This window comes from Phoenix dactylifera, chromosome 12, assembly GCF_009389715.1.
Source record: "Phoenix dactylifera cultivar Barhee BC4 chromosome 12, palm_55x_up_171113_PBpolish2nd_filt_p, whole genome shotgun sequence".
Taxonomy (NCBI): domain Eukaryota; kingdom Viridiplantae; phylum Streptophyta; class Magnoliopsida; order Arecales; family Arecaceae; genus Phoenix; species Phoenix dactylifera.
The window spans coordinates 6,140,811-6,155,556 of NC_052403.1; the positions used below are offsets into that span (position 1 = coordinate 6,140,811).

Below are 14,746 nucleotides of genomic sequence, written 5' to 3' on the forward strand. Positions count from 1 at the left end.
TTCAGTCTTGCAAGGGAAGGGGACATAGACTCTGGGCATGGGCTTCATGCTATGGAGTAGGATGATGACTTGTTCACATGAATCACTTGACTTTTATAACATGCAAAATATTGCTAGTATAGTCAATAGGCATGTTGTATATTCATTTTTTATTCTCAGTTTCATGGTTGAGCAAATATTTAGCAATGTCATCTCAATGAAAATATGGTGAACTAGTGATTGACTTTAACGTAGCCAAACAAATTTTTTCCACGGACTTGTGTTGCATATGTTATCTTGTGAGAGAAAAGGTGTACAAATGAATAGGGAAGGTAATTACTTTTTTTTTTATGAGTTTTGGATTTCATGAGGACTCGATTGGTTGGGTATTAGGGCGTGTTAGGTCTCCTTCTTTCGCCATATTGGTCAACGGTACGCTTATAGACTTTTTGAGTCTTCGGTTGGGTTGCGGCAAGGGTATCCACTTTTTCCACTACTATTCATCTTGTGTTCGGATGCACTGTCTACAGCTCTCCGGCATGCTACAATAACCCAGAATTTGGAGGCATATTGTCCGAAGACGACGATTGCTCAGATATCACACCTTCTATTTGTTGATGACTATTTGCTCTTGGCGCGGGCTACGAGGCAGACTGTATGGGCTATTCGGAGAATTCTGGGGGAGTATTGTGCCGGCTCCGGTCAGTAGGTCAACTTGACCAAGTCGACAATCAGTTTCAACCCGAAAACCTAGCCACAAGTGAAGGCAGTTATGAAGGAGATATTGAGAGTGGAAGAGCAAGGTGGACGTTATGAGGTACTTGAGAGTTCCCATAACATGTTGTCGCCTTCGAGTTGGTGATTGCATCGATGTTGAGCTTAGCATCAGACGTAGGCTTGAGGGGTGGTAGATGGGAGCGCTTTCGATGATGAGTAGAGTGACTTTGGTGCGATCTGTGTTCAGCTCGATCTCTATCTATCTGCTATAGGATACTATTTTGTTAGTGTCGCTTTCGAGGTCTCTGGAGCAATGATTTAGAAACTTCATTTGGGGCAGACAGGAGGACAGAAAGGGATTCATTTGGTGGCATGGGAGGTGGTATGCCAGTCGGTCAGACAGGGGGGCCTGGGGATCTAGTCCGTGGTAGTGAGGCACGTGGCTAGAGGGAGCTCACACGTTAGCGATGGACATCCAGGCCAGACGTCGGTGCTCCTACATCTACAGGGAGATCTATTCTCATGCTCCAATGGTGCTTCATGCGGTTAGGTGGTTGGTTGGTTGGTGATGACAGATTCACTGGTGTCTTGGACGATAGCTCGGTATTTGAGCAACCGCTATGTCGAGCACCGACTCTTGTAGATTCAGCGAGAAAGGTTGTAGAGTCAACAATCTGATCGTTCTGGGCCGGAGTAGATGGAACGAGACACTGATTATGGAGGCTTTTGGAGAGCAGCTGGCAGAGAGAATTCTGGCCATTCCGTTACCCATGGAGGACATGTCGGACATATTGGTTTAGGCTGCCACAAGTAGATCCAGGGTTCGTGCCTCAAACTTACAGGAAGTGATGGGTGGGGACGTTGTCAGGCAAATGGACGGTAGATGGATTTGGAGGATACATGTTCATCCCCGTATAGCCATGTTCCTATGGAAAGTATCATGGGGATGTCTACCTACCGGGAGTGTGTTGGTGGGGAGGGGCGTCAGGATTACTCCATGTTGTGGGTGGTGCTCAGATGTGGAGGAGTTCATTAGTCATATTCTGCTTGAACGCCCATGGGCAGCACAAATGCCTTTACTTGGCCCCAGGCCACCCGATCAGCTAATAACCTCCTACACCAAATGAGGGAGGGTAATGCAAAGCTCGAGAATGATAGAGTGGGGGATCAATTGTGCCTACTTGGCATATCACATTCAGTTGGACGAAAACGCTCGAGTTTTTAAAAACAGGCAGATGCCATTGAGTAGTGTAGTGGAGAGAGCCACTCTTCAGGCTGCTAAGCTCACCTGGGCCACTATGATAACTTCATCTAGGATGGCTAAGACATTTAGCACACTCGATCTACTGATATAGCATGTAGGCTTGTCCTTGTCTCTTTGGTGCCCCACCTTTGGATATCTCAAGGTGAACTTCGATGGTAGTGTTACTAGTGAGGGAGACAGAGCAGGTGTGGATTTTGTGATTAGGAGTCACAACTCATGGTTGATTGCTGTGGGAGGTTGAAGCACTGATGGGCTGATAGCTGTAGAGGCGGAGCTCAGGGCAGCATGGAAGGATATTTTCTATATGAGACGGAGGGTGATCGATTGGATACGAGAGAAGGGGTGAAGGGGGATGCGAGCCCTTTACTTCACGACATTCGTTAGATGATAGGAGACTGCAACGCCTTTCTGACAGTGCATGTGTATCGAAAGGCGAACCGGGCCGCAGATTGGGTCGTTTTCTATACTACCAAGCACTTCGGAGAAGTCCTTTGGACTCACCAAGAGGTTTCTCCTGCACCATTGTGCTAGGTTCTCACTCTTGATATGGTTGGATACACCTACACTATAGTAGGGCGAACAGCCGTTGTACCAAAAAAAATAATTAACTTTGGATTCTGTCGCATAATCTAGGCTAATGAGTACCGAACTCTAGGATAGAGTAACACTTGTTAGAGAAAGTAATGCAATACAAGCATGAATTCATTGTGACTTACAAGACTATGAATTGCAAAGTTATGAATGGAGGATCCTCTTAGCCGGATCATCTTTATGAATCCAAGTGTTTAAAAGTTGATATGATGCACATTCTAGTATGACGGTCTCTTGATCTGATGTGGTACCAAACTATGTGCCACATATATGATATGTAAATGTCTCTTCTAATTACTAGTCCATCAATAGCTCGATTTGACTCATTTTGATTGGACAAAATAACCATACATGAACAAAATTGGCAAGCAAAAGCTCGACCCATCTATCTAGTGAAAAATGGTGGTTTAGCAATCATAAAAGACAAACAGATGGATGATATGGCATAACATGATTTATAAAGAAAAGAGATTGGATTGAGACTTATGTGTTAAGAAATCTAGACAAAAGCTCGTATGTTTATTCCTTGTATCGCCTTCCTTTGAAGTCATGATTAATTGTAAAGTTTAAAATTATGCATCTCTTGTCTTGATTAACCAAAATCACCATTCATAGCCCTTACTTTAGTTTTCATACATTTTAAAAAGAAAAATATGTCAAGTTGATATAATTTAAGTGATCTCTATCGATGGGCATGGGCTTGCTCTTCTACTTAGCAATGATAATCCCACTTGATGTTCGTCATAAACTTGCGTCTCTTGAAGTGGTATTCATTTCAAAAGGACGACATTTTTGGATCATGTCGTGGCAACTATAGTACCTTGTATATAAGCATCTAATGGCTATAACCAGATTACAGTGCACATTAAACTTATTGGAGGATTTAGAAAACTGTTGAAGATATTAAAATTTCAATAGCAAAGTACTTTGTTGAATGCAGAATGGTTTGGAAAACTATAAGCAACCGAGGAAGTCTCTAACCTCGTCAACTTTTTCTAATGTCCTTATACTATCAACATTTAATTCATTAATGATGACTGTAATATTACTAGGTTGATAAGCTCCATCTTTTATAATTTAGAACAAGGAGGTCATGCAGTCATGCACAACGAGTTGCACGACAGGAGGAGCTCTCCCCTAAATACCCTAACCCATTAGACATGATAAAGATGGGATGCTAAGTCAAATCTCCAATAAAATCACTTAGGAGACTTTATCAACATAGTATCAATAAGTCGACCTCCTTTCACTAGCTATAATGCGATACAAGGCTTCGAATTTGTAATAATATTAGTCATAGCAACTATTGTTCTAATTCCTGAACTATCTTTTGCTTAAAAGGGACAAAAACATTAGTATGTTCAAACCTTTCTATCTCTTTGTTTATTAATAAATTATTATTATATTATAATCTTATGGTCGCAACTTTAAAGTTTTCTTATATCTATATAATGTACTCCTGTGATAGAAAATATGCATTGGTATGGAAATTTTGCTCCATAAAACTTGTTCTAAGCAAAGGTGCTTTTGTTTGGGCATATAGTCATTTTATTTAAATTAGATGAAAGGTTTGAATGTCGAGTTTCAAAAATCTTCCACACCTGTCTTTTTTAGGTTTTTCTTATGAAGCTAAATGTAGATTTCTTCAATCTGTTGGGGTACTTGAAATGACTACATCTTATTTGGATCTAATCTGCATAATCTAACCATACCTAATTCAGCCCATTCAGGTCTAATCTAATCCGACCGGCCAAGGCCAATCCAATTAGATCCGACCTAACCTCATATAACTTTTTAAATTTGAATCCAGACAATAGTATCCTGAATCGATTGCTCAGTTGAGCCTTTCATATCCTCATTTTCATTTAAACGAACACCAAAGTTTTTGGAACTGCAATGTAATTGTAAGACCCAGTAAAGTGGGCCCGGTCCACTTGTTCAGCCCAGTCTTTTGGCCCAAATGAAACAAAAAAAAAACATATGAATGCACATGCGAAAAAGGAAGAGAGGAAGAGACTCTTAATAGAAGTCTTCTTCCTCTTTGAGAAGGTTGGACAAAATCTAACTCTAAGTCGAATTTCAATCATGAGAAGGACTATTAAGAGGCCCTACTTGATTCCTCTTCCACCCGCCCGGAGTTTGAAGCCTTAATCGGAACTCATCGCTAGAGATTCTCTTTGGTTTTCTCTCCGAATCTATGTCGCCCATCGCATCGCCGTCACATCTAAATGCCGCTGGAAATCAAGTAAGGACGACCATCTTTGATTTAATCGTCTCCTCTTTCTTTCGGGTTATTTGGAACTTCGATGTCGGCCAACAATCGACAGATTTTGGCCAAGAAGGGGCAAAGCTCTATTTTCCTTATTCCGATTGGTCAAATCTTGATTTCTCTTATTGTTGACTGGTTCCGCCGCCGGGGGCTCTCTCTGGTTCCCCACAGTAGCTTATGGTCAGTGCTGGGGTTTCGGTCGTCGGGATGCCTATGTTTCATGGTTTAAGAGGTCAGAACCCTTATTTTTTTGATGGATTTGGTCGCCGACCATGAGTTAGTTATTGAAATATAGTTTGTATATTATCATTTAATATTGTTCTGCTGCATATTTATGATATCATGATTAGATGTCTTGCATATTTGTGAAGAGAGTTCTCTACGAGTATGAGGCGGTTGCTGCGACCTTCGACTCGCGATCTGGGATCGGGAGCTTGACATTAATTCCAAAGATTTTCTTTTAAGATGGATGCTACTTTTGAATCTGTATTTCACCAAAGGATATACACCTATTGCTTCCTAAATTTATGTTTCTAGATGCATTGCAATATTTTATATCTCACTATGCAGAATGCGGTATATTGAGAAAGGAATAGGTCAAAAGTTCCAAGCAAGTAGAGATCAAGTAAAGCTTTAGATTCCAATTATTTAACTTTAATTATTTTGAGCTTGCAATCAGTTGTTTCTTAAAAGGTTTCATTTATTTGCATGTGTTTATATAGTGTTCTACTTTGTTTGGTTTAGGAACTTGCCTATGCCCAAATTGAAGATGGCAAATTAGAGGGGAGCAGTAACCCAGAATGAACAAGAGGTTGAGGAGGAGGAGATTCCACAAAAGATTAAAAGGATGCTCCTCTCATGTTATGATCCTAAGGATGATGCCATCACATTCATGATGCCATTGGAGATTAGTCCTGCATGGGTCCAGGATTTTATGCAGAGTGGAGAGTGGTGATAGGTATAGAAAATCCTTTATATAATGAAGCATTAACCATCACATTATAAACATGCTCATATGACCTTTTTCTTTTTATTCACTATGTATCATCATTCCTCTCTTGACAATATAACTTATCTCTGCCTTTCATGTATGTTGTAAATATGATTAATCTTCAATAAAAGCTGGGTGGCTTCTTTCTGCCTCCCCTTTTACATCACTATGTATCATCATTATATGATTTGTGATTCAAAGTCAAAGATTTCGAAGACATCAACAAGGTAATATCTATGTGATGGCTTTGGTGCTAATATGATTCGTTTGTCTTGCATTTCTCCTTTTGTTATCATTTCAAAAAAGTTTTGAGAGAATCGAGAGGCATCATCTATTTTCGGCATCAATGGGACCCTTTAATTGTTCTTCAATACGTATATCAAAAATCAAATTTAGCAATCCTTGCCTTATTTAATCTCTTTGGATGGTTAATAACTGCATCTTTTTATCTGGGGGTATACGCTAAAGTCTTAGGTACGTATCAATGCTTGGAGTGATTGTTTCCACATCCGGATTTATTTTGGGCTGAGCATGATGATTGGCAGATCAAGATTGTAATTGTGAGGCCCTGTTGAATTGGGCTGACCTTGGCCCAGATTTTTAACCTGATCCAACGAACGAACATTTAGGTCTTTTAACGTTCGTACGAACCTTTCTATGCGGAGAAATGCACGCCGTCCTGGTACGACTCTACTACGTTGTCGCGACTTCTGAAAAATGTTTCAGCATAATAATTTCTATGAGGAGATCCCGTACGGATAGATTCGTCCCCAGAAGCCAGTGGGAGAGGAGATCGGAAGACCGACACGTAACGGTCAAACCATACGACACAGCCAAGAGTATCGTATTTCCTCTCTATATTAGCGGTCGCTAGAAATAAAAATTATTGTATACTTCGGCTCTTTCACACGTCCCATCCCACTCTTTGGCTGCTCCCTCTTTCTTCTCGGCATCTTCTCCACCGAAGCCTCCCTCTCTTATTCTCCGGCCGATGGACGGCAGCGGAAGGTGGGGATTCCGCCGGCGATTCCCCACCAGTCACCGCCGCTAGCCGGCGTTCGTTGAGAACCGTTTTCGGTTCCTTTCCGACGACTTCTCTCTCCGCTTATTTCCTCTCACCCCTCTTTCTCGTAGATCTAGCTTCGCATAGATTTCAGTTTCTTTTCCTTTTTTCTTGTTCAAGAATTCCCGATCTTTGATCTGTTTTGGGATTTGTCTCCATTCTTCCTCTCTCTCTCCGTCTCTATCCAATAGTGGAACAGGGAAGGAGGGAGCGCAGGGCTGAGAGAACAAAGAGGAGGAGAAGGATTGCGAGCAAAATGCTTTTTAAATGCATTGGATCTACGATCGTCTCCGTTTTAGTATAAATGTTTGATGTTTTTATTATATTTCTGTTTTGCTGTGGTTCTTGTTTCTTGAATGGGTGAGGGGTAAACCCGGATCGGAAATCGAGCGTCTTGGAGAGACGGGGAGTAGAGTTGAGTCGTGGAAGAAGGGTTGGTAGCGATCTGAGAGAGAAAAGATGGTGTTGGATCTCAATGTGGCGTCGCCCGGCGAGTCCTCTTCTTGCGGGGAGGAGAAGGTCCTCATGGAAGACGGCTCTGGCGGCGGGCCGTTGGAGGAGTCGGGGACCTCGAATTCCTCCGTCCTCAATGTTGCTGGTGACAATGACTCCTGCTCCACCCCCGCCGCCGCTCCCGCCGTCGGCGGCGGCTTCAACTTTGGCATCCTCAAGAGCTCCCTGGCAGCAGATGGGGAGGAAGAAGTGGAAGAAGACTTGGAGGAAGAAGATGAGGCATCAGGGGAGGCAGGCTTTGTCACTAGGCAGCTCTTCCCTCCGGCGGCGGAGGTTCAAGAAGGCGTCCAGCCTCCGGTGATGGCTTCTTCATCGACCCCGGCAATGCCTCGAGGGATGGAGCTCAGCTTCCTCCAGGGTAATACGGCTAGCTCGGCAGAGGCCAAGGCTTTGCAGCAAAAGCAGCAGGCGAAGAAGACCAGGAGGGGGCCAAGGTCTCGGAGCTCTCAGTACCGGGGAGTCACCTTCTACCGGAGGACGGGGAGATGGGAGTCTCACATATGGTTAGCAATTTCTTTCATCAATATCTGGTTCTATTTCTTGCATATAATCTGATGGGATTTTGCTTTCATTGAGCAGGGACTGTGGCAAACAGGTCTATTTGGGTAAGGTTATTTTTGCTAGTCTTTCGATTTGATGTCAGGAAAATATGTTGATCCTATGTTCTTTGTTTTTTCTCTCTCTCTCTGGATGGGAAATTTAGGAGGTTTCGACACTGCTCATGCCGCTGCACGGTATGATTGGTTTTTCATCGTAATTTGCTGATTTTGTGGATCAAGTTTTGTTCATTAGTATTTGTGTAGAGAATCATATTGGATCTGGCTTTTGGAGCGCAGGGCGTACGATCGGGCTGCAATAAAGTTTCGTGGGGTTGATGCTGACATCAATTTCAATCTCAGTGACTATGAAGAGGATTTGAAGCAGGTAATTGCTGATACAGAATATCCATGATTAAACTAGTTTGTTGGATATCGGGTATGGTTGGATAACTACAATTCATATATGGTGGATGCTTTCCATTTTAGATGAGGAACATGACCAAAGAAGAATTTGTGCACATACTTCGTCGCCAAAGCACTGGATTTGCTAGGGGGAGCTCAAAGTACCGGGGAGTGACGCTTCACAAGTGTGGTCGCTGGGAAGCTCGCATGGGGCAGTTCCTCGGCAAGAAGTAAGATATCGTCTCACTATGTAATGTTCTTTTCAGGTTTGTCTTAAACTAGGGTACGCTCTGCTCCTTCAGTATATCTCTAAGGTGTCTTGGTCATTCTAAGTTATGCTCACATTGTCAAATTTGGGTTTGTTTTGACAAGGGAAGAAATTCGTGACCTTGAAAAAAAAAGGGAAAAAAAAATCAGGAACTCGTTGGACACTAAAAAGTGGAGGAATTGACAAACAATCAAATGATAATGAAGATATCTTAAATGAAAAGAGGGAATTCGGAGAATTTCAAAATAATCAATGAAATATTTGGAAAAAAAATCATAAATTATTTATAAAAGTTGCTGGAAATTTTAGAATAATTTTGTGGGAAGTGCAGTATCAGGTGTTTGACTGGGTAGCAGAAACCTTATCATCTCTTAATCCTTCTTATATTTTCCCCCCAAAATATCACTTGGAAACCAGTCTTTACCAGTGTGAACTGAGAAAACCATGACTGCATGCAGGTACATATATCTCGGGCTATTTGACAGTGAAGTAGAGGCTGCAAGGTTTTACCAAGCTCAAATTATCGCCTGGTTCACAATGATTTTATAAATTGAAGCTTAACCTCAGCATGGTTCGCAACTAACACATTTTTCTTTTTCTTTTTCTTGTTTAACCTGGGATATCAGGGCCTATGACAAGGCTGCTATTAAATGTAATGGAAGGGAAGCTGTCACAAATTTTGAGCCAAGTACCTATAAAGGGGGGATACTTCCTGAGCCTGATAGTGAAGGTATTATTCACCAAACTGTAATTTTCCCCTATTATCTACATTAGAATAAGTGTAATCTATGACATTTGCATGAACTTTAAGTAATGGTTTGTGTCAAACTTACCTTTTGTCGGTTGAAGTTGCTGGCAACAATGTTGATTTAGATTTGAGGATTTCTCAACCTAATGTCCATAGTCACAAGAAGGATAATAACTCCATGGATATCCAACTCAGTTGCGGCTCCGTTGAAGCTTTGGATGCCAGGAATTCTAGGGTAACAAATCTTTACCATCAGAACTTTATATGCGTGCTTCATGATTTTAACCTTCAGAAATTTTTATGAGTACACATAAGGTGAGTCCATTATGATTAATGTTTTCCTGAGGGTAGTATTTATCTTATTGGTCCTGTTTTTTTCAGTGTTGTAACATCGCATAACTTGCAAATGCTATTTTCTTTACCATTAACATATTAACCAGCTTTTATTTTCTCAGAGATCTCGCAGAAAAAAGTGTTTAGTCCTGATTTCTGTTGAATAAACAAAATTTATATCTGCATTTGGATGCCGAAGACATTGAAATTAAATGGCGATTTAAGGTGAAATGAAGAAAGAATAATGTAAACTTTGGAAACTCCACTGGGTTTAATTTTACAATCACTTACTTTTACCAGATTTCTGCATTCTTATAAGACATCCAAGAACCAAAGTGTCTGAAATCACTTGATTTTTTTCTTAAGGGGAACTCACAAATGTAAAATGATCTCCTGCGCGTTGAAGCACCACCAGAGTCTTAATATTTACGACTAGTCCAATTATTCATGATCAATATTAAATTCCTGTTATCACCATTTTGTGTATCCTGTCCTGCAATGATTTTTTTTTCTTTTTCTTCTCTTTGTGCTGCGACACTGATGATTGATTATCTTATTTACAATTAGTTTTGTGCGTGGAAAGCTTATCATGTAAAATCATTGATTCTCATAGCTTATGTTTTTTTTTGCTGTGTTAGGCTGACAATCTGACATCCCATTTGGCTCATCGTCATTTACCAATGGCACCTGAACATCCTCATGCCTGGACTGCTCTATACCCTGGTTTCTTTCCGCATGTTGAGGTAAATTCCAAGTGCTTTTTTCTCACTGCAAATTCGTCATGCTAGTGGTTGAGATCCACTGTTATCCTACCATTTGGCCTAAATTCATTGAATGCTAACACTCCCTTCTTATATTGCTTTAGCTTCCATAATGTGAAAATCCGTAAGTACCTATTTTTTCTACGTGGTAGGAGACAAGATTTGCCAAACACCATATTTCGTTACTAAGGTGTCTGTGTTTGCATTGTTTGTCTAAATCTTTTTGAATTTGTGTCATCCAAACATCCCTGGTGTTTTATACACTATGCTCCTGCAAAGCAAGAGATACTTTTGGTTCATTATTTTCTCTATCATTACTTGTCTTGATGGAATCATTTTTTGAGTCTCCGAGTTTCTGACTGGAAGATATTATTTAGACTAATTACAGTCTGAGCAAAGCATTAGAATTTGATTTTGGCTCTTCAAGTCTACTTACAGGATTAGCAGAATTGATAAGAAAATGTGGGGACTTGAAACATAGTGCATTGCTGTCCCACCAATGTATCATGAACCCCGTTTGTTCCCAGCAGTCCTGCTGTGGTAGCAATCCTGGATGATGTGCCTTAGCATCTTTGTTTCTTGCAGTTGAAGCTTTGGGTTTCATTTGAATCAGTCTTCTCTCATATATTTACATTATTCAGACCCATTTCAATTCTACAGGATCATTAATATTCGACTGCTACGGTTTAAGTTTTTTTTTTTTTTGGTACATAAGAAAAATAATGGACTACATTCTGTGACCAATTGATACATCCGCCTCTTGCAGAATTTCCATTGCTTGCTGGTTCCTTGATTTGTTATTTTAGTTACCAGGCAGTTGTGTCAAATTTCAATGCGTTCTGATTGCTGGCATTGGAATTTAGGAAAGAGCCATAAAGGGGTCTGAGCTGGGTTTGTCTGCTGTCACCAACCGAGCATGGCAAATGCATGGCCCTACGTTGCCGTTCTCTTCTGCAGCATCATCAGGATTCTCTACTACCGCCGCTGTAGCAGTTGCCCATCATCCATCGTCATCCGCCGCTCATCGTACTTTCCCTCGATCAGCCACCGTCGATTATTATTATAGGAGCTGAGTGCTTATGCCTGCAGCCAACAAGAGGGAGAAACAGAGGCTTAGGGTAGCCATCTGCGATGAAATAAGACTGGTTGGCTCTTGTTACAAGGTTACTTATTGCACCTAAAAGTGCACATACTATCTTATATCTTTATGCATGACACTGCCATCTTGCATGAGCATGGTTTGTTTGTCTTAGACTTTTGTTGCTCCAGGGTTTTATCTGTTGGACCATTAGCCTTTGCCAAGAGCATAAAGCTTTCTGGCTTTAGAAGTAGGGTCAGGGCAGTGAGTGGATGCTCCTGGGCGTTGAATGTAGCCCGTAGTTTCTCTTTTTTGGCCTTTCAATGTAATATGATATGAATCTATCATGGCTTGCGCATGAGAAAAGTCTATTACTATTTACTGCCGTAGATGGCTCTAAGCTTTAAAGGGGAACCTCCTGTCTTTCTCCGCTGCATTTTTTTTTTATTCTTTTCTATTTTTCGCTTGTTTCTTATTGGTTTCCAGCTGGGATTTGTCCTATTAGGAAGTACAGACAATGTGACTTTAGTTGCTTTTTTTTTTTTTTGTTTTCGGTTTTTGGAGCAAATGAATGGCTCGCTTGACAATTGACCCAGTCACCTGTTACTCAGGGGAATAGGTTATTCCACAGGAATCCGGAAAGGACTTCCTTGCCGTGGTCTTTTTTTGGTGTTCGTCGCACTCGCATGCCGAAGTTGGAACAATGATCAGATAGAAAATGCTAGATTGAAGGATGAGTTTTTTTGTCTGGTGTGTTGTGAACAGGGAGATAAGCGCACTGGCTGGGGTTTTGCTGAAGATGGAGGACCCCAGGCTGCATCTCGGTTAACTGTGACCCATTGGTTGGCCCGTTCCTGTATATTTTCTGCCCTGATAGATGTGAAATTATATCCTCCACCATCTGCTTTATGTGAGTGTGCACCCTGCCAAGCACAACCATCTGTTTCCGTAGGTTAATCTTCTAAATAAGTACAAAATAAATGGAGCCCACAGGTCTGTGATTGAAATGGTGTACCTTTTAGCGGATGCAAGGTAGGGGGTTGCTCTGGTTTAGTGAAGGGGCGAAAGGCACTTCCCTCAATTTTATTATTAGTTAAGATTATTTACAAATGGAAAACGAGGAGCACAAGATTGGCGGACATTAGGTTTCTCCGAGAACATGAATTCTCCTGCATCTTTCTCAGGAGAAACCTGTCTTCTTCGAGAGCTCGAGTGGCGATCTTGTATGTCTTGGAATTTCTAGAGCTCTTAATTGATGCGGCGTGCAGGTTCCAGCATGCGCATCAATATCAATCTAGTGCGGAGCAATGCACGTATCCGGGCACCAAAAATCTAGCCTCCAAGGGCTTCATGTTTGAGAAAAGAAAAAGAAGAACAAAGAAGAAGAAGAATTTTATATTTCTAATTGATTCTTTGCAAAAATACATACAACACAATATATAGCTTAAATATATATCTAATAAACTAAAAATTAACCAGATGTGAACTAACACAGCTAGTATACATCACCTTTACAATTGTTGAAAGAGGTCCACGTTTCAAACCTTGAGTATTGTTTAAAAATAAATTATAAACTAGCAGGAATATCTTATAATATTGCTATTACACCGTTAACATGTGGTAGATTTCCCATCTTTATTTCTATGATCACAACGGGACTTGTTTTTGAGCTTTAATTTTGATACCTAAGCCTCTACCGGCAAGGAGTGACGGAAAAATGGGAATTGCAGCCATGAGTGCTTTTTCTTGCGTGGTTGCAACAAATTCATGGTAAATTTTAATTTTAAAATCTGCCCAAGTTTGAACCGGACAAATAAAAAGCCTGTCAGGTGCTTGCGGCCCTCCAAATCGCTAGGTCCTTGACTAGGTTCATCAAGGAACCCTCTGGGGTCCAGCCCATTGAGTCCCTAAGGGCACATGACTGGTGGAATATCCTTGTCTCAGTGCGTCCCACCTTAGGAACCCAGCCTCGTTCAAGCACATTAGAATGCGACGTATCAAGTGACGATTGGGACGTGTCCGTCGTTAGCTTGCTAGGTGCTGTCACTTATAGCCTCTCTTGAGTTCCCACCAGCATGCTGTCAGGTTATTTAATCTCTGTTGGCTTGCACTTTTACAGGGCTAGCTACAACCTGCCTGCGGAGCTATGACAGGAGCTTGCTATTTGTACTACCCTTTGAGGTGTTTAATGGTGCCCAGATTCTCGGCTATTCTCTAGTACAGGCAGCAGATTTGACTTGCCTCCCTGTGCGCAAATTGAAGCTCCTGTGAGGACTGAGTTCACGAGCTTGAAGAAGTACGTGACATTATTCGATATACGCATGCATCTTATATGCATCATGCTGGAACTTCGCTTGGTAAGGATGTCTCGCACAAGAAAAGAAAAAAAAAACAAACAAAGATTAGTTTGACGAGAGCTAAACAACAGCGTGAAGGTTCATTAATCGTGTGCACTGTCTCGTCCCCTGGGACCGCACTTTAGTAGGAAGTGGGGTTCAAGTTTGGTTGGCAAGTGCATGGCTTTTCTTTCCTTTTCTCCGAGGATGATTATTACCCGTGGGTGTTAGATCTTTGATGAGGAGCGACTCAACAAATTTAAAGGCCTAAAGCGATATCACTAATAATAATAATAAATATATTTAAAAATTATTTAGACTTTTCAATGGGTTGAGAGTCTTTAAGTTTAGAAGCCTCAATGCTGCATTTATAGCTAAGTGCCTTTGTGAGCCTCAATGCATTTATAGCTAAAAATTTTTAAGCTCAGAAATCTCAATGCTACATTTATAGCTAAGTGTCTTGAGGCTTGGCAGCCTCAATACATTTATAGCTAAGAGGCCTTAGCGACTGCCTCAGTTGCCTGAGTTGAGCCGGCCTTGTCTTTGACATATATGTTTCGAAAGCAAAGCTGAGAGTGGCGTGGGCTGGCCTGGGGCATGCCCGACATGTGTTGAGGGCCAGAGCAGTCTTGCTGGAAGGTGATTCAGCCACGGTGATTGACTGGATTTAGATATTATTTGGTGGTGCGAATGGGTGTCACCCTCTACTCCAAACTATCCAAGTCATGGCGAGGGGTGATGTTGAGTTCCAAGCTATGCGCGTTTATAGAAAAGCCAATGGAACTATAGAGTGGATGGCCTCATATGTGGTTGTGGGTCAGAAAAAGGGGAGTTACTTAGTGCACTCCGTGATGTAATGTTTTTTTTGCTTTTTTGGATGTATCCACACTAGAG

At 41.4% G+C, this 14,746-nt stretch overlaps 1 protein-coding gene across 1 annotated transcript; it reads left to right on the forward strand.

Moving 5' to 3' along the window:
* Nucleotides 1-6,697: 6,697 nt before the first annotated feature.
* LOC103716198 (APETALA2-like protein 2) lies at nucleotides 6,698-11,930 on the forward strand. The gene is made up of 10 exons (XM_008804109.4): nucleotides 6,698-7,890; nucleotides 7,967-7,992; nucleotides 8,091-8,121; nucleotides 8,224-8,311; nucleotides 8,413-8,558; nucleotides 9,055-9,099; nucleotides 9,223-9,326; nucleotides 9,446-9,579; nucleotides 10,316-10,420; nucleotides 11,302-11,930. Exons 1-10 carry the CDS (start codon nucleotides 7,334-7,336, stop codon nucleotides 11,509-11,511), a joined length of 1,446 nt encoding a protein of 481 aa, XP_008802331.1. The 5' UTR covers nucleotides 6,698-7,333; the 3' UTR covers nucleotides 11,512-11,930.
* Nucleotides 11,931-14,746: the final 2,816 nt, after the last annotated feature.